Source organism: Nansenia antarctica (assembly GCF_963989245.1).
Source record: "Nansenia antarctica genome assembly, chromosome: 1".
Classification (NCBI taxonomy): Eukaryota; Metazoa; Chordata; class Actinopteri; order Argentiniformes; family Microstomatidae; genus Nansenia; species Nansenia antarctica.
In genome coordinates, this window is record NC_137674.1 from 13,778,601 (window position 1) to 13,803,928 (window position 25,328).

Here is a 25,328-nt window from a genome sequence, read left to right on the forward strand (position 1 = left end):
TCTCGCAGTGCAAGATGTAATATCTTATAACATGACTGCTCATACTGCATAATACATAAATATATAACAAATGTTTTAACCCTAAACCAACCTAGAGATAGTAATGTCTCTATACATTAAAAGGCCCTGGTGAGTCAGATTTGTAACAAACCTCTTCATATAAATTAGAGACAGATATTCATGCAGCTGAATACTTACAGTAGTTAAAGCCAGTATTTGAGGAAATGCAGGAAACTGCAATATAATGTTTGAGAGACAAAACAACTAACATTTTATGAATTTTTGCATCTGCACGGTGAACTAAGTCAACATGTGACGAATGGCAACCACTTCCAATCCCACAGAGTTAGATACATCCCTTTAAGCACCCTCCCAGTAATTAATATAAGCAGCGTACCTGCTATCACCTGGATTGTTTCCCTTCCAAACATTAGGCTATATAAAAGACACACAAATTGACTGATCTTGCATATATACATTAAACCTCACAAATCCAGGTTTCAGGCAGACAAGACCGAGGCAGTAACCGTGTTAGGGTGTGACACAAATGGTCAGACTAAAACTATTGCCCTGATCTGAAACCGAGTACAACAGAGATGGTAGAGGTTCAGCAGAGGCAGGATACTCAAAAGTAAATACTAAAGCTGATTGGCTGTAATGGAGTCTACAATCTAGAGGGGGATGTTTCTGGCTAGAGTAGGAAAAGGAGTCTTCCCAGAGTTCTGGAGCACATGGCATGTGTTAAGTCTATTTGTCACTTTTGAGACAGACGTGTGCTGTACCTCACCAGTCTACTTGTCCCTGTAAAAATACTATTTGGCAACGGTTAGAAAAAAAACACTCTAACTGTATATACTATAGAAGTGCATGTCCGGTTCTGTACTCTTGTGCCTTAGGTGATTGAAGCATTACCCAAGGAAACAGTACTTTTTGGTGCACTTAGTCAGCTGAAGCTGAAAGACATTCAGTGAAACACAAACTGGTAGAGGGCAGCAGTAGTAAGCTACTATGGCTGATAAATGAAAGAGTGAATGCATAAAATCAGCACCATCACCATTATCAGTCTCTTAAGCTTGGTCTGTGGAGCTCTGGAAACCCACCAAGCAAAAAGAACAAAACAGAATAAAGAGTTAAAGATGGTCAAGTAAAATCAATGTGACACACTCACACTCCAGCTAGCTCCCGTGACCTAATTCCCTTTTTTTGTGTGAATGTTCAGTGCTCTGGCTATACTAACATCTCTCTCCATATTGAGCTTCTTCGCCCTGCCTACTATTCCTCCTCCTCCTCATCATCATCCTCATCGTGGCAGTGGGTGATCTCTTGCGGGGTCTGGGGGAATAGGTGGGGGGGCTGGATCTCACTGACGGAGCGGGTCAGCTGGTGGCGTTTGCACTCAAAGTCGTGCAGGTCCATTTCTTGACGGTTGCGCGTTGCCAGGGGCGACTCTGTGTCATTGTTGTCCACGTGGGTGTGTTCCACCGTTGACTCATGGGGCATCTGAAAGGGGGTGGAGGGGGGGGGGGTGCTCTCAATATGCTATGCTCTATTTTGCTAGCAAACATAACACTGACGCCTATCTCCAAAAATGACGAGTGTCTACAGTTTTGTTTACATTCTGCAGTTTGTGATGTATGGACCGTATTGGTTGAGAGATTCATCAGATACACACACATATGAAGTGTAACCTAGCGTTAGCCCCCACTCACCTGTACGTGCGCAGCTCTGAACAGGTAGCTGAAGGGGTAGTACAGCAGGTTGATGAAGGAGGCGGCGTACAGGTCTGCGTAGCGCATCACTTGTGAAGCGAACAGGGTCTGTCTGGAACCGCTGCGGAACAGGCTCCCCATCATCCCATAGCACATGTCCATGTCATGGGTCACTTTCTGAAGAGGAGAGAGGGCGAGAGCGAGTTACATTGTGTAGTGGTGTGCAGTGGGTACTGATGCGCTGCCAGTATGGATGTGGGAGCGTGGTGCATGCATACTGTGTTTGTGTGTGACACAGAACAAGCTGTGTACCTTGATCCTGTGCTGGAGGGAGCTGATGTCAGGCCTCTCGTTGCTACTGCTGTCCAGATGTCTAGAGAGAGAGAGAGAGAGAGAGAGATTTATGCGGTTGGGTCGAGTTATAGTGATTTGTGCCCATCTCACCATTTTGAGGCAGGGTAGATAAGAATGTATATTGGGTTGATACATCAGTGGTGTTGGCGGGTCAGGGTTAGGGAGGGTCAGGGTTAGGGAGCATAGATTACAGTGTGGCCACAGTCTTTGTGGGTAAGAATGTGGGTGTGTAGCCTGTCGGAGAGATACAGTGCCCTGGCATTTTTTCTTCTTTTGGCTCTAGCCTCCAAAAGTTTGGATATGAAAAAATCAAACAATTGCTACAGTATGCATTTTGAGCAGAGTACGTTCGTACAGTATGTTCGTACGTACAGTATGTTTGTGTACATACTGATTTCACTGTTCAGAAATGACAACACTTGACGCATACTCGCCCTAATAAACTTCGCCCTAATAAACTTTGCCTTAATAAACTTTGCCCTAAAACACTTTTTATTTATGAATATAAAGTGTTGTAATGTATTCATGGTGAAACCAATATGTACAAGCTGAGAATCTCTACTTCACCACATAGGTATTGTTTGATTTTAAATCCAAATTAATACAAATGAGTATAGAGCTAAAAGAAGAAAAAATGCTTCACTGTCCCATTACTTATGTAGGAAACTACGTACTACTGTCGACGACATACTCACTTGTAAAGCTCTGCTAGGAAGATGTCAAGAGACTGCAGCTCCTCGAAAAGAGCTGAAAAACAGAAACACAGTGGTTAACAAGAATGAGTAGTGGAGAGACTCACAAACAATCACACAAGTACTGATCTCATATGCCACATCATCAGTTTGTAGGATTATCTGTGCATGCATGTGTGTGTGTGTGTGAAGCTCACAGCTCTTGTCAGTCCACACGTGCAGCTCCTGAGCCAGTTCGGGGATAACAAGGAAGGTCCTCCAACCCTGGCGTTTCTTGGACTTTAGGATGTCTCCAAAGATGTGGTCCCCGATGTACACTATGTCCTTCCCTTTCACTCCCAGGAGGTCACACACGATGTCAGAGGAACCTGAGAAAGGAGAGATGGCACATAAAACACTCCTACTGAACCTCTCTCTCATGTGGTGTATCCTTACAGTCAACACTCAATTCATCACATTTATGAGGGAGTGTCGTGTGTTAATGTTATGGTATTTCCTTGAGTGTGTTACTGACCTCCAGAGTAAACAATGCCATGCTGCAGGGGTCCTGTGTATGTGCCAATCTTCAGCTGGCCTGTGGTCTGCAACAGCACACACATACTCATAAGGTCATCATAGCTCTTGAAATGCAGCACGCACACGCAAGGAGAACATAACTATGTTGATGTGACACACACAAGCAAGGAGAACATAACTATGTTGATGTGACACACACACACACACACACACACACACACACACACACACACACACACCCAAGGAGAACAAAACTATGTTGATGTGACACACACAAGGACAACATAACTATGTTGATGTGACACACACAAGCAAGGAGAACATAACTATGTTGATGTGACACACACACACACACACACACACACACACACACACACACAAGGACAACATAACTATGTTGAAGTGACACACACAAGGACAACATAACTATGTTGATGTGACACACACAAGGACAACATAACTATGTTGATGTGACACACACAAGCAAGGAGAACATAAGTATGTTGATGTGACACACACACACACACACACACACACAAGGACAACATAACTATGTTGAAGTGACACACACAAGGACAACATAACTATGTTGAAGTGACACACACAAGGACAACATAACTATGTTGATGTGACACACACAAGGACAACATAACTATGTTGAAGTGACACACACAAGGACAACATAACTATGTTGAAGTGACACACACAAGGACAACATAACTATGTTGAAGTGACACACACAAGGACAACATAACTATGTTGATGTGACACACACAAGGACAACATAACTATGTTGAAGTGACACACACAAGGACAACATAACTATGTTGATGTGACACACACAAGGACAACATAACTACTGATGTGACACACACTCACCGTGTCCACCTGCCGCAGCACCGTCCCCTCTGCGAAGAACACAGGCTTGCGGGCGTCCACCAGGATCAGGTCAAAGTAGGACTGCCAGGGACGATGGGCCGTGCCAATCTGCCACACACACACACACACACACACACACAGCAACTGAGCATCCTCCGCACCAATATAAAAATGTAAATGTTACCGTTTAGCCAGTCAATTTGCCTTACCTTTGGACCATGAGGGAAGTCAAACAGGTAGGTCATGATTTTCTGTAATGATAAACAGAGAACGTTATTGATCAAGTGATTTGAACTGAATGACTGAGTGAGTGTTTGAACCAGTGGGCCTCATCTGTGTGTACTTGTAGTCACCTGTGTGTATTGGTAGTCACCTGTGTGTACTGGTAGTCACCTGTGTGTGTTGGTAGTCACCTGTGTGTACTGGTAGTCACCTGTGTGTGTTGGTAGTCACCTGTGTGTACTGGTAGTCACCTGTGTGTGTTGGTAGTCACCTGTGTGTACTGGTAGTCACCTGTGTGTACTGGTAGTCACCTGTGTGTACTGGTAGTCACCTGTGTGTACTGGTAGTCACCTGTGTGTGTTGGTAGTCACCTGTGTGTACTGGTAGTCACCTGTGTGTATTGGTAGTCACCTGTGTGTACTGGTAGTCACCTGTGTGTACTGGTAGTCACCTGTGTGTACTGGTAGTCACCTGTGTGTACTGGTAGTCACCTGTGTGTATTGGTAGTCACCTGTGTGTACTGGTAGTCACCTGTGTGTACTGGTAGTCACCTGTGTGTATTGGTAGTCACCTGTGTGTACTGGTAGTCACCTGTGTGTATTGGTAGTCACCTGTGTGTATTGGTAGTCACCTGTGTGTACTGGTAGTCACCTGTGTGTACTGGTAGTCACCTGTGTGTGTTGGTAGTCACCTGTGTGTATTGGTAGTCATCTGTGTGTACTGGTAGTCACCTGTGTGTACTGGTAGTCACCTGTGTGTACTGGTAGTCACCTGTGTGTACTGGTAGTCACCTGTGTGTACTGGTAGTCACCTGTGTGTACTGGTAGTCACCTGTGTGTACTGGTAGTCACCTGTGTGTGTTGGTAGTCACCTGTGTGTACTGGTAGTCACCTGTGTGTACTGGTAGTCACCTGTGTGTACTGGTAGTCACCTGTGTGTATTGGTAGTCACCTGTGTGTATTGGTAGTCACTGTTGGTGGCCAGGAACACTTTGGCCACTTCGTTCATGCGACTGAGGAGGAGAGGCAGCTTCCCCTTGAGAGAGAAACAGAACACACCATCTCACAGCCTTCATTCAGGTGATGGTTACAATAGTAAAGTGTCACAATAGTAAAGTGAGGTTTACAAGTCAAGTCAATAATGCATACAGAGAGCGTGACATCATTACCATCATCATTCCTCCACGTACCACAGGGCAACACAAACATTTGGTCAGTGCATCATTTTGAAAAGATTCTGACGTGCAGAAGCAATAAATGGTAACATACTGCAGCCTACTTACACTGAATCAAAACATGGACAACAGAGTGAAACAGAAGCTGCCTATTCGCAACGGCTCAAATCAGCAAAGATGCATTATGGTTATGAATGACGGCTGGGGTCGTAGCATCAAACTGTAGGAACAACATCTCTATGCGTTTCCACTATAGAAATTAATGTTTGAGTTGATAAATGTTGGATTATACTTGTGGGTATATAATCTAACTTTGTCTTTGAGGTTTACTTACATCCTTCACCACATACTTCTCCAGGTTTTCAACTGTCTTTTCCTTTAAAGATCCCTAAAAAAAAGGGAGGTAATATATATTTTTATTACAGAACGATAAGAGACAGTGACAGACTGAAACAGGGTTCATTATGGTTACACTATGGAGGATTTTGCCTCTGGGGGTGCTCTTGATCCAAACAGGGTCACCTAAATAGTCTGAAATAATGCCGTCATTGCCCAATGCCCATGAGCATAATGTTATTTTGCCACGGTGTGTACGCCTAAAACTAAGGATTGTGTGGCAAGAAATGTATTGATATATCATGGGAGAATGACATGCACTAATTTAAACACCAATTAAACCCCTGTAGTGCATCCTTTAGGCAGTGGCGGCAGAGTGAGGGGGGTTAGGGTTAGCTCCTCACGTTGAAGTGGACCCAGTCGACAGCGTCTCGGACGTCCTGGAACATACTCTTGAAGGACATGAAGAGGTCTCCATCTTTAAAGCCAGACTCATGGCTGCGGGCAGAATAACATGTGGAAATAAATCATTCCCTGTTCGATCCGCACAGTAGTGGCACACATAAGAGAACAAAACATGGGTGTCTGCTGCAGTGATCTGTAGGGGGGAGGGGTCCCTGTGCTCACCTTGTGTATCTGGAGCAGTTGGAGAAGAAGTCAACGAGGCAAGCGAAGAGGTAGGTTTCTGAAGAGAGAGAGAGAGAGAGGGGTAATGATGTCATTTCAAACCAGTGTTTGGGGACACAGTAGAAACTATATACAAATATTACCTCTAACATTCCTGACACACAACAAATACTGTATGACATAAAACAACAGTGTCCGAACGCAACGTCAAACAACGACAGGAGCAGAGTAGAGTATTTGAGACGGACTCTACAACAACGACGGATAGCATCAGTGGGACTATGTCTGGCTCGGCATCATCCCTAAGTCTGACCCAGCCACGGCCTGTAGAGTGACCCCTTAGTGGCGTAAGGCTGCGAGAGGGCTACAGTGAAGACTGTGTGTGTGTGTGCGTCTCTCTCTCTCTCTCACCTGGAAGGTTGAAGAGTGTGTTGAGGATGTAGAAGCGGTCCATGTCGCCTCTCTGGATAAACTTGGTGGGGTAGCGCTCTCTAGTCTCCGGCCTAGAAGAGATCAATATTAACTTGGTGGGGTAGAGCTCTCTAGTCTCAGGCCTAGAATAGATCAATATTAACTTAGTGGGGTAGAGCTCTCTAGTCTCAGACCCAACCTTTATAGCCAGTTTATTTTGTTTATATGAATAAACATCAATGAACTAAATGTAATCTAATCATTTTAAGACATAAACTACTGAGCGTACTACTGTAAGAAGAGCAGAACTCACCCTCTGAGGAAGTTGAAGCCATGAGCACACACCAGGATGTTGCCATAAGTGTCAACCTTGAGCAGATTTCCATACAATGTATCAAACACCAGGCCCCTGAGAGGGAGGGCAGCATATGAGAGTTTGTTTGTGTGTGTGTGTGTGTGTGTGTGTGTGTGTGTGTGTGTGTGTGTGTGTGTGTCTGGGGGAGGGTGGGGGACTGCCATGACAAGAGTTTATTTCCATCTCTGTTTTACTCAAATACTGCCATAAAACAGTAGCCTTAATTGATAGTTTAACTCTCATATAATGAATTAAACCTAAGATATTTGAAATTAGTATTAATACAATAACTGACATGTATGTTGAACTGACCTGGTGGGGAAGGTGGGGTCGTAGACAAAGTTGAGCAGCTCCTGTGGGTAACCAATGTAGACGAGGCGCTCTACAATCAGGTCAAAACCCAGCGACTCGTACTCTGGAGATTTATACACTGTAGCAGACAGGGAGGAAGAGATCGATTGACTGTAGCATTGAGCATAACATAACGACACACACACACACACACACACACACACACACACACACACACACGCACACGCACACTCCCCCTTGACCCTGGCCAGTGTGTGGGATTACAGCCCCCTCAGCAGCAGCTTGTTTAAGGACCAGACAGGTCTCCATATACAGCTGAGCAGCTTCGGTTACAGTACCCCCCTGTGGAGGCAGTGGAGTGAGGGGTGTAGGAGGAAGGGAAAGGGGGAGGAGGGTGGAAGGAGGGTAACGTCTGTGTAGGGTGGGTGTCATCAAGTTTACATGTCTCATGTAAGAGCAAAGCTGGGCCACTTGTGAGAAGAGAGCTATAGAGAGACTCCAGGGAGCGAACACATTCTACATGCACTATAGATGCACACACACAGTCTTCATATACCCTACACATGACTGTTGATGATGACATTGCACTTACCTGCGAGAGTGTAGTCCATATCAAAGCCAAAGCACTTAATCTTTTCCATTGCCAAGCTTCTGTTAACGAATACTCTGAGAAAGAAGAAGAAAATACCGTCAGCAAGAAGCTCTGATGATGAACATGATCCTATAGATATCAGACGTTTCTAAGGAAAAAGATGTAAAGTTCAACAGTGCAGATTGAGCACTGCATGTTGTAAATGTTCCCTTCTTGACACAGAGTAAATTGAGGATCTTCTAGCGTCTTTTAGAAGCACAATGAGTTAAGGCCAAGAGTCTTAACAAGATAGGCTAAGTCTACTAGCCTATTTGAAACATCTAATAGGCCTATTAAAACAGTCAACCACGAAGTGAGATCATTATGTCATTGTTAACCTTCCTCTGTGGCTCAGTTGGTAGAGCACAGCATTAACAACGCTTATGTTGTGGGTTTGATTACCACTGGGACCATATATACTGAAAAATGTATGCACTCACTGCAATGTAAGTCACTTTGGAGAAAAGTGTCAGCTAAAAGGCATATAAATCACATACGTGGAGCAAAGTAGCTGAAATCCACTCAGATTTTTTTTTTTTTTTTGTGAAAAAGAAAAGTCAGAGTTGCATCACTGTTGCAATTTGTCACACTTCCTGAAAACAAGTAGTGATTGTTGTTGGATGGGCGGCTACATTTCTATGAAGGAAACAACCAAAGTATCACTCAAATTGAAAATATATAATAATATCAATAACACACTATTGCTACATTTTTGTAGAAGAAGTAAGGCAAGACCCAACTGAACTTCAATCTCCAATTTCCCCCTCAAAACCTGTAAATCGACACTGCATGGACAGTGGGGGAAGGAATGACCTAAGAATGACTGGCCTAACCGGCTCAATTATTGACTATTTACTTGTTGGTATGTTCGACCTCTGTACCTGTGATAGGCCTCACGTCGATACTTCTTCATAGCTAACCCGTCCATGTTAGCTGGGACATCAGCATAGTTCTGTAGGCGGTCGCTCCATGAAGTCGTCATCTCGAACCGTTGAAATGTTTTCTGTGGATCAGAATCATTGAAAAGAGCAGTAGTAAGTAGTCAGTAAAAGTAAAGCTGTGATATGTTATTAAGTAACACATGGCTAAAATGTACTGGATCAAGTGTGTTTCTTTGATTTGCATGGAATTTGTTGCGGTGATGAAAGATTATAATGTTCGAAGACAACTACGAAACAAAACCTCAGTCCTACACTTTGTATTTGTACAACACAGATTACAGATAAACTTTGAGATTGATTAGACCAGTGGTTCTCAACCCTCTCCTCAGGGACCCCCAGCCACTCCACATATTTGATCTGTTCCACCACCAGCTCACCTGATTCAACTAACTAAAGTACAAATCATTATTGCTTTATACTTGATTAGTTAAATCAGGTGTGCTGGTGGTGGAACAGATCAAATATGTGGAGTGACTGGGGGTCCCTGAGGAGAGGGTTGAGAACCACTGGATTAGACTATCAATGACTGACATAGCCCTATTTGCATATGCCAATATTTATGGTACATGGATTAGCATCTAGCTGTGTATTTCTTGACGTCAAAATGGTTGTGAGGGTGTGGACTGGGGTCCTATACTTTGGTGTTTCTCAACTGGTGGGACGCGACCCACTCGTTCTGAATGGGTCGGTCAAAAAAATAAAAACGTTTATTTTAACACTAGAGAAACCACAAATACCGGTAGTTCTAGTGTTTAGCTTTCGGATGTCAAACTTTTATTTTGACAAACGTGCGTGAAAGACGTGCAGTAAACTAGCCGTTGCCATGGCAACATGAACTTAGCAGAGTATGACTACCAACACCAGCTGCTGTCACAATATGGATTTAGTTACACTGACGATAAAATGGGACTGAAACCCCAGTGTGTGACTCTTAAAGCATAGTATATAGGTGTTCTATCACTCGGAAGTTCACTGGCTATCGAGGGGAAATGTGTTGTGCTTTTACGAACTTAAGGTATTTGCACTCATTGAGTATGTGGTAGGCAGTGTGTTAGTATGCCATTTCGAACACAGCCACTATCTTTCAGAGACGTCCAGGATTAGGCCAGATCACATGTCACTTTGGGGATTTTCATGACGTCTTTTCCAGGACGTCATCTCAACGCCTTTTGGTGACTTAAAACAGCCGGTTGTATTCAGGTCATTAAAAAGTTGTTGAGATAACGTCCTGGAAAAGAAAATCCCCAAAACGACATGTGATCTGGCCTAATTGAGGCAATTGAGTATGAAAAGTAACCTCATGCCGCATAATCTGCTATTCTGGCTAATCTAGTATAGGCCTACATCCGGGCATTTCTCGCATACACAAATGTCACATACTATGTAGTGGGAACATACTACATACTCAAATCCACGTCATACATAATATGAATAGTATGTTAATATGCCATTTCGAACACACCCAGTGTTCTGATCTGACAGACGGTTTGTTTTTAAGAGTAATCTAATGAAAATGTGTGTAAAATAACAATATTGGCTTTACACTTGACACGTGATCCTCCAAAGCAGTTTTATGATGACTTATTGATGATACCATGGCATGATGAATATGAATTTTATTTGACTAAACTTTTGCAATTATGATTAATTACTACTTTGGTAATGATTGTCAATCATGTTATACCGCTGTTCACCACATTTTTGTAAATATTATAACAGTGCCCCGCACTTTAGGTCGACTGTATGAAAAATAATGATGTTTCAAAACAAGCAGATTTTTCATCTAGCCTCTGTAAAACATTGCTGGTGTTTGAATATGACGTATCATTGATTGCATTTCATTCAAGTCAAATGGTTTTGAATTGACAAATTGCCATAATAAATCAATATTCTGATTAATCTGAATAAAATAATTCCGGCACTCGGAATAAATCACAGCCACACGACAAAACAGGTGACACGTATTTTGACTTAATTTCAACTTTTCTCAAGAAAGAACAACACAACAAACAAGTGGGATATCTTGAAGCAGGTTTATTATTATTTGATACATAGTTTATGTATATGACAGCTCGGGCTTTCCTAGCCCCACCTGGGTCAAGTATTTCCATATTTCATTTGTTGTGTTTGTAAAATATTCACAGATCCCTTGAGTTGTCAATGAAGCAGAGAGAGGTATACGACTGGTAATGCATCTTTTAAATAAATCAATAAACTAAACTACTAATGCCAGGTGAACGTTTGTGCCAGCGTAGCAAGCTTCCAGTTTGACAGTGGTGTGACTTTGTCCCTCAGTTAGCTAATCCATTGGCTAGCTAGCCAGATTTGTGCTAACAGCTCCAGTAGATAGTCAACTCTAATGTGCCCTAACATTAACACAACATACGCCATTATTACAAGTCCTACAACACAGAAGTGACTGGCTTCTGGCGTGCACGTCTCGCTTATGAATCCAGGTGTAAATATGACTAACATAACATTAACATAACATAACATAAATATGACTACCCTAGTATCGTAGGACAAAGCTGACTACTCACCTCGCCAAACCCGACGTGTTTGTGTCCGGTTGTGTTTTTTTATGACTAAACAACTTCTTCTTATTGTTCTTCTTCGATGGTTTTATCGGTGGTTTGGCGTCCAACGTTCTTAATGGTGCACTACCGCCACACACTGTGCTGGAGTGTGCACTGTCTGTCACTCAACATCTGAACAAGCAAAAAGACAGAAAGACCTTAGCTGACAGCTGCTTTCCAAGACTACCCAACTGAATACCCAACTGTAACAATTCTAAAATGCTGTAGGGAGGGAGAGAGAGAGGGAGGGAGGGGGAGAGGGAGGGAGGGAGAGAGAGAGGGAGAGAGAGGGAGGGAGGGAGAGAGAGAGGGAGAGAGAGAGGGAGGGAGAGAGGGAGAGAGAGGGAGGGAGGGAGAGAGGGAGAGAGAGGGAGGGAGAGAGGGAGGGACAGAGGGAGACAGAGAGAGGGGGGAAAGAGGTAGAGAGAGAGGGAGAGAGAGAGAGAGTTTCCATAAAAAAGATTGGGACAAATGTCATAATAGTAGAGAATGTATCTACTTCTGATGGCAAAATGGAGAACACAAACTGTCAACAATAGTATTATTTAGCATTCTCAGTTGAATTTCATAGTTATTGAAATGGTGCTAATGGTGCACATTGATATTCCATTCAGCAAACAGAGCTTGCTTTGATTAACAATCCCAAGTTAGGACGTTACTCTTACCAATTTAACGAGGTCATTGCCCTCCTCCAGGACCTTCAAATAGAACACAGGGCAACTTAACTTTCTCTACATCACAGTCTCCCTGTTGTTTCTGATCAATACTATCTTGAATGCCTACGGCAGAAACTGGCAGTAACATGTGTACATGAGGTCACACACACTGTACTCAAAGTGTCAAGTCTTTTCCCCCGGGGAAGTAGCCGTTGGTTAGCCTCAGACTTTTGGCCCTGAGGCTCCGGAAGAGGCTTCGTCTTTTGGACGTCATCGGTTCAAACAGACAGAACTTCTACTCACTTCTCCCTCAAGGTTTTCTTCCCATGAGCGACCAGCCAGTCACTCTTTCTCTCCTTTTCTCTCTCTCCCTCCCTCTATCTCTCTCTCTCTCTCTCTCTCTCTCTCTCTCTCTCTCTCCCTCTGTGTGTGTGTGTGTGTGTGTGTGTGTGTGTGTGTGTGTGTGTGTGTGTGTGCGTGTGTGTGTGTGTGTGTGTGATGGGGGGGACCTTTTTCCAGATGGAGGTCTTTGAAAGAGGTGGTGACCACTGACCAGGGTGGGAAGGATCACCGATGATATTTCCTGCTCTCTTATTAATTTTTAGGGACAAATATTTGTGATAGTAACACATTAGCCTATAGTTACACATTAGTCTAACTCCAAAATGTATGAGTCATAATTGGTGAGGTCCACAGAAGAATTCTCACAGGCCAAATCAACAATTTCCACTACTACAATCAATGGGGCATCAATCCAAAGGTTACATCAACTCTGCATGTAAAGACTAGTATTTTGGCATTTACTTACTTATCTCAGACTCCAATACCTCTATGGTCTCACCAGGAGTCTGTCTCCAGGATGTGCTTGGACTTGTAAGCTGCTCAGCCACAATACACGTAAGACAGGACAAGAGGACAGAAGAGTTTTGTATTCGTACATTCCTTGTAATGTATACCAATTAACATAAATTGGCCAAAGGCTTTCCCAGGAACAGATTATAAGGCAGTGATGGAGAACAGACACTTACCACACTCATATTGTACCCCAAGTATTGTCACTGCAGAACACATGATTGACACAGACAAGATTTAACCTTCAAATGTAGTGCCACTACACGACTACTACACACACTGGATGAACAAATTGAATGTTCCCCCCACAACTGAAGCCCTCCTAACTCAGCTAGCTAGCTGACCCCACAGCTGCGTACTGACAGCACAAGAACTAGTTAGCTTATAGCTAAGCACATACATACATACATACATACCTATTAACCTTTTTACAGGTAGACTACATTCAGGTTAATATTTTTTTTCTTTTTTTTCTTATTCTTCTTCTGTTGGATTTAATGGCATCTTGCATTCTTAAAGTTGCACTACTGCCATCTTCTGGATTTAGCTAACTCCTACATTGTCCTACATCCAATTGTCCTACATCCAAACTCCGGTTTGTCAAATTTTCCATATCAGTCCTGTTCTCTTGATAAAGCTGACCTGACCCTTCTTGCCCTGTCCACCTCCACCACCACACTCCAATACGCCCTCCAAACCTTCTCTTGTCAGTCCCTATCTTTTCAGTCCCTCCATCATTTCCTTTCTTTCTGATGTATATTTCCTGCAGTTAACAAGTGCATGTTCAACTGTTTCTTTTACCTGACAATAAGTCATAGTCCAGATGGATGCTATCCTATAATGTAGAGTTCCGTTCAAGTTACTATGCCCTATTCTTAGTCTTGTCATTACTACCTCCTCTTTTATATTTCCTCTTTTATACTTGCCTGGTGCTTAGGACTGAGTGCCTGTGACTTCAATTTAGAGGTCAGTTTCTCTCTCATAGGGCTTTCACACCGGCAAAGAACCGCGCCGGTTCGCGCCAGTGTATGAACTCGGGTTCGTTCGCCAGACAGCGCCAACGTTCGGAGGTTCCCAAACGCGAACGCGAACCGGCGCGGTTCTTTGCCGGTGTGAAAGCCCTATCAGTGCCTCTGCTCCAATGACAAGTACCTCTGTTTTGCCCTGGTTGAGCTGAAGGAAGTTCTGAGCCATCCAAGCATTAATGTCTATAATACAGTCTTGGAGGGATATCAAGTTAATGAATAGTAACACAAAAAATATCATTCATCCAGTGTGTGTAGTAGTGGCACTACATTTTGGCACTTTTTGTAGTGGCACTACATTTGAAGGTTAAATCTTGTCTGTGTCAATCATGTTTTGCAGTGACAATACTTGGGGTACAATATGAGTGGTAAGTGTATGTTCTCCATCACTGCCTTATAATCTGTTCCTGGGAAAGCCAATTTATGTTAATTGGTATACATACAAGGAATGTACAAATACAAAAGTATTCTGTCCTCTTGTCCTGTCTTACTGTGTATTGTGGCTGAGCACTGTCTTACGTGTATTGTCCAGGCACATCCTGGAGACAGACTCCTGATGAGACCCTGTGCGAATCACAAACCCCACTGAAGAACAGATTTTCTTAATCAAGACCCATCATATTCAAACCTGTTAACAAAATGTAAAAAAGGAACAGCCAAACTGAATTGCATAGTTTTTATTTAATTTCATATTTAAGTTAAGTTATTTAAGTTCATATTGAAACTGCATGTAAGAAAGGTTTGTTGTATCAAATAAAATACCTCAATTTGAATTATCTTTGAACAGTTGTATCTCCAACTGCCAATAATTACATTGAGCTCTAGCAGTCTGTACAGAGGTTTCTAGCTCCAACTCATGAATGTAGAATGGGGAGGAAACAATACAGATACAGTGTAAATCAAACACATAAATAGTGTTGTAAATCATGTACAAAAAAGTATTTGGTAGTAGCAGCATGACAGGTCAAAGTAGAGAATACATATTAAAGTGTTAAGAAAAAAAACATGCAACACTGCTTACTTGCAAAAATCACTGCGTTGTATTAACGATTACTGACGTTTTGATCAAGAGCCTCTTCGGTGGAGTTTTTCTTTACTGTTATTTTTTTTCTTCACTCAATTACAGTCGATCAATCTCTCACAGTCAAGGGTCGCTGGGTTGAATGAGCAGCACACTATCAGGGCAGGCTGGTGTTCTGATGGTACTACGGTAGCTCTTTAGTCCATCTGTCAGGCATTAGTAGTGGAGATCAGAGAGGACTTTCAACTCTGTCATGAGAAGCAGAATGAGGAGTGTGGTTGTCACAGCGTGAAGCTCAGCATCAGTATTGTCCCCCTCCTCACGTTTCGGAGGGCAGGACAAGGCCGAAGTGGAGAACCAGGAGACCATCCTGATGAAACAAAATCAGATGTAGGGTACAAAGGCAAGCCATAGAGCTCCAAAATGTGCCGTCAAGATGTAGTTTGAACTTAGTTCCGGTTCAAGCAGAAAATCCCCTTTAATTTTGGACATTTTGGGGATTTCAAACAGCTAATGTAAGCAGGGCTGGACTGGCCATCTGGCATACCGGGCATTTGCCCGGTGGGCCGCGGTAGTTTTGGGCCGAACCGACCGGCAAAAAAAAAAAAAAAAAAAGTGTTTTTATTTTTATTTATTTTATTTTTTTACCAGCCGGCCCGGCCGAAAGCTACCATCGAACGGCCCATAAATCGAAAGCTACCATTGAACGGCCCATAAATCTGGGACAGCGGCCCATTGGTCCATTTTCTATACAGACACTGGGCTGGCCCAATCAACAGAGAGAAGGGGGGGGGGGGTCAGGGGTCACGCACGCCCGCAGCACCAGACCTCCGTCTCAGTTTCGCGGTAGTTTTGGGCCGAGCCCGCCGGCAAAATAAATTTAGTTAGCCTGGATAGTTACTAGATAGATACTGAGAGAGATGGAGCGCAAAAGCACACTAAAACGGAAGGGAGGCTGGGAAAAACTTAGGGAGAAAAACAAGAAGAAACTCGAGGCAGATGCTGCCAAATGTGTAAATATTAGGAACATGTTTGCTGCACCCTCAAGTTTACCACAGCAGCAACAGCAACAGGTTGAAGAGGAGGCTGGCAGGGAGGAGCGGGAGCAGGGTACAGATACAGAGGATAGAGAGGATACAGAAGAAGCGGGGCCGAGTCAGCCTGTAACCGTTGACCCGGTAAGGAAAATATTAAAAAAGCCACAATATAAAGCCGGTAACTTCTTTCAAAGACTCACTTGACATTAAATAACAGTTCAATTTATGTAACCGATGAGTCACAAACATTATTTTTGCAAGTCTCAGAAGTCAGCATTACGTACTACTGTGGAAATAATGCCAAAGACAAGTCAATATAAGTTACACAACATTCACTGACAGGTATAGGAGAGCCTTTTATGTAGACAAAACAAAGTTTTTTTTTTTTGTTGCACACAATTGATCAGCTATTGTTGATATTTTCGGTTTACAAATGCTAGCCAGCCAGCTAATGAAGCTAATCGACATCATGCGTTTGTTTACTGACTAGTAGCTTATGGTTTGGTTATGCTGTGGCTCGATATGAGCATGCTTCTATGTGTGGCTTTATGAGCGTGCTGTGGCTCCAATAGAGCGTGCCTTTTTTGTACACTGTTTGTAATGGTAATTAGGGAAACCAGCTCTAACTTATTGAACTATGCCGTCCTCCGAATCAATGTCCGCCTGATCATCGCCCATAATAATAAAGTGGCTTTGTTGTTACAAGTGTGTAGACTAGTGTGTAGATGTCCTAGTGTGTAGATGTCCTAGTGTGTAGATGTCCTAGTGTGTTGATGTCCTAGTGTGTAGATGTCCTAGTGTGTAGATGTCCTAGTGTGTTGATGTCCTAGTGTGTAGACTAGTGTGTAGATGTCCTAGTGTGTAGACTAGTGTGTAGATGTCCTAGTGTGTAGACTAGTGTGTAGATGTCCTAGTGTGTAGATGTCCTAGTGTGTTGATGTCCTAGTGTGTAGACTAGTGTGTCGTTGATGTGAGAGCTATTGTTGATATTTTGTGGCTTTCCTGGTCTATGACAACATAGTTAGAAGAGACACCCTAAGTAGATCAGAGTGTTGCAGTTGACATGTTGACAGTCAGACTGTCTGTAGTACTCTGTATATATGTATGTATGTATGTATGTATGTATGTATGTATGTATGTATGTATGTATGTATGTATGTATGTATATGGAGATAGCTGTTAGGGGTGTAACGGATCGCCCCCCACGGTTTGGCACGCATGTGTACCGCGGATCAATTGCAAAATGTAACCAAGTAATAATATTACTTAATATCCCTTGTAAATCACAATGTAGAGTTGCCATGAAAAGATAGACGCGACATTTGCGTGCTTTGTTTTACTCTAAAGCGCAATGATAGGTTGATAAAGGAGAAAAAAAATCTAGAACAACAAGGCTGCGTTCGTAAATTCGCTCTGGAATCTGATCACTGAGTACACTGGTCTACTTGCACTGGTACCATTGCTTACTGTATGTAGTCATCTTTGCAGTGGTTTGGGGGAATACTACAGTTTGTCATATGACTGTACAGCACAGTATATAAGACGAGTATATAAGGCAAGTATTTTTGTGCTGGTGGGTGTGGTCCGACCGATTGGGGTGGGCCTGTCTGGGCCAAAAATGCCAGGGCCTAATTTTTGTCCCAGTCCAGCCCTGAATGTAAGCATTGTATAACATGCTTACAGTTTGTTGTTCGATTAAGTCGTATAACTAGTCTTCCAGTTGGCTATCAATAGTCTAAGTTAGTGATTTTATTGATATGTTATTGATTTTCAAGTTTTGACAGAGACAGAACAATTGAGAAACACTTACCAGAACCAAATGCTAGTTAAACAAAAAAAGAACATACAAGAAATGTACGCTGGAAAGAATGGACCCACCTGTAGTGCGACCTCTCCCATGGAGCTCTTCACCTCTCTCAAGGACTGGTAATGATCAAGGAGGTGATCTCCACATACAACATCCACCTGCACCACAAGATGGCATATTATCACAAACCAAGATACTATATGGCATCACACTGAATGACCACAGGTGGTTGGTTGTATACTTCCCAAGGAGGCCTACAGTCAGTTTAGCAAGAAGGTGATCTGTAGCATAATATATATATATATATATAAAATAACAATAAAAAAACAAAATACCTACAAACCCATTTGAATCTGACAGATGTTGGTATTGGTATTTTAGGTTATTCAGGAAATAGAACCACGAGACCAAAGAACCTGGTCTAGCACCCTGACCGAACTCAAGACGTCTCAACAGTAGGCCTATAGTTTCTATTCTTGACGCAAACCTTCCAGCCTAATCTCCTCTTACGCTGCGTGCACACCGCGGACCGTGACCCACCGTTCTGGCGCAACCTGGTGGGATGGACTTGACGTACTTCAACGTGCGATGCAGACGCAAAGCTCTACTCGTGTTGCTAGCGAAGTTTCCCACAGAAGTGGGGAAAAAAACGTCAGCTTAGATATATAAACGGGTTATTTTGATAAACTGGACACATTTTGTGAATATATATGGTTACTTTCTCGCCTGAAAACATATAAAAACTTCATAAAATGACATATTAACACTTGTAGAGCCAAATTACAGATTTTAGCTAATGGCGGCCAAAATTGAGGATTCAAAATCTGAGGCGAGAGCTGAGGCAAGAAACTACTTCCGGTTTACTTCCGGTTGTTTTAACGGATCCAACGCAACGCAAAAGCTGAATTTTTTTGACTGATTAGCGCACCCTGACGGTCAAGAAACGCAATGCAGAGCAAGGCAACTGATCAACGCAACTGCCCCATTGAGATGAATGACTTCCGGTGCAACGCAATGACCTGGTGTGCACGCAGCTTTACTCAGACTACTGCTTCCTTTGTATTCCAGCTCTCCCTGTCCGTGTTCCCTCCGACAGGGTGGGGAATGGAGTGCCAAGAAATCAGGCTAAGCCCCTAATCCCTATACAAGTGTGCTAAAGCTAAACATGCTCCCTGGCTCTGTTCCCTGGTCGGGGACCTCTAAGAACGTTACACCAGGCCATACAATTAACTTTTTCGTCTACCAGCCAAGGTATCTGGTGGATGGGAAAATATTTTTTAGATGTGTTAAATCATAATTTTTTGTCCAGGTTAGGTTACACCATGCACTCAATCTCAGAGTAGGCACAGGAAAGCTTTATCTTCAGGTGTGGTTTAAGGCAGCTTTTATCTTCCTCTCACCTAGTTACTCACTAGTGAACATTACTAGGAACTAAGAAAATGGGTTCCAATGCACACACGCATAGACACACGCCATGTCTCTCAGAAAGGGGTTCAACCCTCCTGAAATGTGAAATGCACACACACACACCCACCCACCGCAACCTTAGCTGCACCCCCACACACACACTTCACACTAAAGTGCACCCACACACCTGGCAGGTGGCGTTGAGCTCCATCTTCCTCCTGATGAAAAGCTCAACATGGCGGATGGTGGCCTCCCCTGACACCTGCACGTACCGCCTCTCCAATGGCTGGCAAGGGACAGTGGTGTTAGGGCTAGCAATGCCATACTCCTTACTATATACAGTAAATATGACTATTCTACAATTCCATTAGGCACTAGCTACATGAACATTGCTGCCTTTGTTTTACAGTGATTGCTAGACCAGCAGCTGAAGAGCATTATCATTGTTAACGTTTAACTTTGTCTACAGGTGTCATACAACAACCGTTATTGGGATAAGAGTGAGCAGTACTTACTATATAACTGTCAATGCCTTCTTCGGCTCTGGGAACAGAACACATCACATATTTACATACAACCTTCAAATGCAAAAGGGTTTTTAAGTTTTAGATCTAATTTTCCACTTACTTGGAGTGTTGTAGGCTCTTACAGACACTGTTTCCATTCTTGAGCTTTCTCGGGCCTAGCATTTAGCCATACCAGTGTACATGAAAGGGTACCGCCTGCATGGTACACATATGCCTATTTATAAACATCTCCACGAGAAATTCTACAGCCATCTCTTATCTTTGTGGGCTATAGACACATGTCGATATGAACACAATTTGTTATTTCCACTATTACAAGCATAAAGGTAAAATGTTAAAACTGAGAATAATTTTAAAACTAATCTTTCATTACATCCGCATACCAGAGCGTTGTCGCTCACATAAAAACTGGCCTAAATGTTTGCTCACTTGAGTGTTTGGATGAGAGAAATGTGTCTGGATGAGCCGACAAAACTCCCAAGTATAAAAATGAGGTATAACACCGATCTCACCATAGCACCTCAACTGGTGGAGACAAGAATGATCAGTGCGAAACATTTCAACAAACACATTTCATGGAAACACAACCAGTCAATCACATCTGACTGCAAAATGGTAATGCTGATGTTGAGAGCCTAGTGAGAGCCTCGCCTACCCCACAAACTCCAGCAGCAGAGAAACGTCCAGCTCAGGGGGGATGGTGAAGACTGACTGAGGCAGCAGCTGCTTCTGTCTCTTCAGCACTGGGACAGCAGAGGATCGCATCACTGCAATCACAGAGAGGGAGAGAGAAGGGGGGGAACATAACGATAGTATTAAGACAATGTTATGACAGACAGCACAGAGACAGGAGGACTAACCGTAACAGAGTCGAACGAGTAGCAACTAATATGTCGGTCTTCAACCAAATCATACCATTACAGACAATGCTTTCTTAAAAGATTGAATAACAAACAAAAACAGCAACAACAGGGATGTAGTAAATGACCGTTCCTGACCATACCTGATTTAGGCACCTCCAGTCCTCTCTGTTTGTAAAAGTCACATATCTGTGCTCTCTCCACTGCAAAGCAAATAAATGAATATTATATGAATCATGAAACAGTGAGGCCAGAAATACAATGTCTAATTCCATGGAAAAGTAAATAGAGGGCTTTTGGAGGCTTACTTTCCTCCAGTTGTGGCACCATCTTGTAGACGATATCTTGTAATTGCCTATCAGGTCTGTGGAGATGCAAAGGTCACACTGTACACATAAGCATCTACATTGTGTTGTGGTAACCAGGAGCAAAATCATTTGTGTGTCCTAATTTTTTCACAACTGTATGTCAAGGGTCAGAATCGAACCAGGAACGTTGCGATTATGTGGTATGCACATTAGTGTGCTACGCCCTTTAAACCCTGTTTTATACATTTTGACAATCTTCATCGTGGTGAGACAAGAATCTGTGTTCTTGTTGATATGTATGTGCAGTTACTGATGGCTTGATGTGAGACATACCTTATATTGTACAGTGGTTGTGTCTGGTGGACCACAATGTTGCAATTCGGACACCTGTTGCTATAGTAAAAGTGCTTCACAATGCAGCTTTTGCAAACTGGGGGAAGAGAGAAAATAACATGGCAATTGTTGTGACAATTACATTCCAAAATGTAAACTCAATATTGGGATTGAACAAAGCTGTTTGTCATTGTGTAACTCACAGGTGTGCAGGCACTCTATAATTGTGGTGGCATCAATGAGGAACCCGCAGCAGAGAGCACAGCGGATGTACGGGTAGAACTGATTAAGAGGGAGTATACTCTGTGGAAAGAGGACAACATCATTAAACAATGCAGTCACTGTCAGTTAGGTAGTATCCACATTACAAATACAGTGGTGCCATAAGTGTTTGGACAGCTAGCCTGAAATAAAAATGTTGGCTTCATTATTTGATCTCAAATCCAAATTTGAGTAACTATGTTAGAGCATAGTAAATTAATGAAGCAATTCACAACACATGCATACCCCTATGCATGTATGTATGTATGTATGTATGTATGTATGTATGTATGTATGTATGTATGTATGTATGTATGTAAGGCCTAGTTCTTACCACTTGCAGATTTGACATTGCATGTGCATCCTATGTTACTGAGAAAATGGGATGCAGGCAGTGTCTTTCCTCAAATAATAATCATTTTTGAATAATTCTGAAAGAAAGACTGCTGTAATTGTAAATGTTGTTTTAGTGCAGATGAATATAGCCTATTGCAGCTTACCAGCACCTTTGAGAAGAAAAAAAAAACACCCTAACCATAACCCTATAATAGAATACTAGTAATATTATAACCCTACCCTATAACCCTATAATTAATAGTAATATGCATCCACAATAGCCACATGTGTAAGTAGTAATCTATTGAAAGTGATGAGTTAACTTAACTTGAGTGAGTGTACATTACTTAAGTGATGTTAAACTGCCCCTCAGTTTAACATCAGCTTTTCCCCCCATTTCTATTTACCTGTCTGGGAATCACAGACTGGAGATAAAGTGACTTTTTAAAAAAAACATTTGGGGAAATGTATAGGCTATCTATACTCAATTCTCAGTTCTATAATAAAAGATCAAATAATATTAACAACATGTTATCACACACATTTTCACTGGTTACTCCGTTTGACACTGAACATGATCCCCAATATTATTATATATATATTCATCTTTCTGCTGGATCAGAGATCAGGAAGGTTCTATCTCCGTTTAGAATGATAAGGTTCTATCTCCGTTTAGAATGATAAGGTTCTATCTCCGTTTAGAATGATAAGGTTCTATCTCCGTTTAGAATGAGAAGGTTCTATCTCCGTTTAGGGTGATAAGGTTCTATCTCCGTTTAGAATGATAAGGTTCTATCTCCGTTTAGAATGATAAGGTTCTATCTCCGTTTAGAATGATAAGGTTCTATCTCCGTTTAGAATGATAATGTTCTATCTCCGTTTAGAATGATAATGTTCTATCTCCGTTTAGAATGAGAAGGTTCTATCTCCGTTTAGAATGAGAAGGTTCTATCTCCGTTTAGAATGATAAGGTTCTATCTCCGTTTAGAATGATAAGGTTCTATCTCCGTTTAGAATGATAAGGTTCTATCTCCGTTTAGAATGATAAGGTTCTATCTCCGTTTAGAATGATAAGGTTCTATCTCCGTTTAGAATGAGAAGGTTCTATCTCCGTTTAGAATGAGAAGGTTCTATCTCCGTTTAGGGCAGTTCAGAGATATTGAGCGTCAAAGTTTTTACATTCCTTTATGTTTTGTGAGATGGAACCTTTGTATTTTATGAATTACTAACTCAAAAATGTCAACATTAAAAAATAAAAATAAAAATAAAAAACACACAGGCATTAATGAACACCTAATGGATCAGATTATGTAAAAAAACTCAATTTTGACAAAATTTGAAAAAAATTATAATTCTAACGTCACGATATGTCATATCATGACGTCTCACGCACGTAAAGTGCCCACTTATGAATGTCACCACTGAATAAAGGGGTATAAATAAGCATTGAATCACATCATCATCGTCCATATTCATGAAAACAAACTGGTTTGTACCTCCTCCTCAGAGTCAGTATCAGCGTTGTTTGATGAGCCATCCTGGTCGTCCGAGGCACCGTGATCGCCGCTCCGCTCACTGCTGCGGCGGCTGGTGTCGCCGGTCGGTGTTGTTGCCTCTCCTAACTGGGCTCCAGAACTGAGAGAACTGTCGAGTTCCGTAGTGTTTTCCTCCATGATAATATTGGGTTCGTCAAACCAAGAACACTTAAAGTATCGAAAGGATCATTTAAAAGCCGCCCTCTGTGACAGGAGCAGAGCGATTATCAGTCCTTAGCCACCTAGCTAGCCAGACACTAGCTAGTTCAAGAAGCACAGAAGTCCCACTTTATTGAAGTACAAAACCCTATGCTATATCTTAAACTGTAGTCTAAAACACCGACCTTAAACCGAAAACGAGCTACCCTACTCAGCCTGAAACAGACTTTTGTTGAAAAGTGTTAACCGACCGGTCGTTACTTTTTCTTCGTTGCAAATGTTCCCTCGAGTTTCACTATCTGTGTTCTCCGAGTGGAACTTCCGGTCAATGTAAATGAGGGTTTCTGGCGCTAAACTTTATTAAACATGGTAAATAGGGTATCTAAACAAAGGCGTAATGTAGAGCCATATACAGTCTGGGGCCATTATCCTGTGAAAAAGAAATAATTTATTTTTCAGCAATTGGAATTTTTTGGGGGGAAATGTCTCCTTTACACACAGATGTGACAGAAAAATCGCATAAAAGAAATGGCACAGTTGCTGTTTTGTAATCCCTAGTTTCCATATTGTACATGAAAACAAGCCAACAGGACAACAACATATTACTGTTCTCTAATATCTATCTATCTGATTAAAATGTTATGCAACCTGACTCCTTATATGATATTACTATTAAGAAATATGACAAGAAATAATGTCACTGTATTCTAATCCCATAGGAATTATTTTTGTCCGATGGAGAGATGCTGTATAAATTAAATTGGAGTAAATCTTCTTAATGATAAGTATAAGTAAGTATAGAGTATAAAACCTTTCAATTTGGATAGACATTGGATATATTTTGGGAGTCACTGTAGTTAAAATATGTGTGTGTGTGTGTGTGTGTGTGTGTGTGTGTGTGTGTGTGTGTGTGTGTGTGTGTGTGTGTGTGTGTGTGTGTGTGTGTGTGTGTGTGTGTGTGTGTGTGTTCTGCTGTGCTGGAACATGTAGAGTGGGAAATCCCCAAATCTAGGCAGCACAGCCCCCTTCTCATTCCTGAAGTAGTCATGACACACACATTTGGCCTGTAGTCCATTGTCCCTACATTTGAATACACCTGTTTGTGTATAACAGAGCTTGTATCCACTGACTATGAACGATAACATCATACAAATGAATTAGTATTATAAGGACATTCAGTAACATTGTATCATATTGGCACGGTACACATACACATTTATGCACTTGATCAAGAATCCTCACAGATAAAAGCACAAAAAAAATCTACAACTTTAACATTGTGATCCTCTTTCATGATAGCATTCCGGCTCCTGATATGTATTCATGAATTGTGAGCAGTTCTTACATACAAGCCCCAAATCCTAATTCATTGCAGCAGTAAAAGGGTTAATTGAACCATAGATTTTCTTGTGTGAAATGCTTTAAAATAAATAACATCAGAATCTTCAGCATCACTGAAGCACTACGCT

General features: G+C 42.1%; 2 protein-coding genes across 2 annotated transcripts; both read right to left on the reverse strand.

Moving 5' to 3' along the window:
- Positions 1-704: 704 nt before the first annotated feature.
- Positions 705-9,200, reverse strand: nt5c2a (5'-nucleotidase, cytosolic IIa; the record flags this gene model as incomplete). Its single annotated transcript, XM_080531618.1, has 17 exons — positions 705-1,500; positions 1,710-1,886; positions 2,022-2,082; positions 2,759-2,810; positions 2,953-3,123; positions 3,270-3,336; positions 4,151-4,258; positions 4,360-4,401; positions 5,324-5,407; positions 5,881-5,934; positions 6,287-6,380; positions 6,510-6,567; positions 6,921-7,012; positions 7,234-7,329; positions 7,588-7,705; positions 8,180-8,253; positions 9,100-9,200. 17 exons carry the CDS (start codon positions 9,198-9,200, stop codon positions 1,273-1,275), a joined length of 1,677 nt encoding a protein of 558 aa, XP_080387744.1. The 3' UTR covers positions 705-1,272.
- A 5,892-nt stretch (positions 9,201-15,092) lies between these two features.
- pcgf6 (polycomb group ring finger 6) lies at positions 15,093-24,057 on the reverse strand. The gene is made up of 10 exons (XM_080539577.1): positions 23,662-24,057; positions 21,772-21,871; positions 21,569-21,665; positions 21,236-21,291; positions 21,071-21,130; positions 20,723-20,834; positions 20,056-20,083; positions 19,728-19,826; positions 18,205-18,291; positions 15,093-15,659 (listed from the first exon to the last, which is right to left on the reverse strand). The coding sequence occupies exons 1-10, from the start codon at positions 23,836-23,838 to the stop codon at positions 15,609-15,611; spliced, it is 867 nt and encodes a 288-aa protein (XP_080395703.1). The 5' UTR covers positions 23,839-24,057; the 3' UTR covers positions 15,093-15,608.
- Between the last annotated feature and the right edge of the window lie 1,271 nt (positions 24,058-25,328).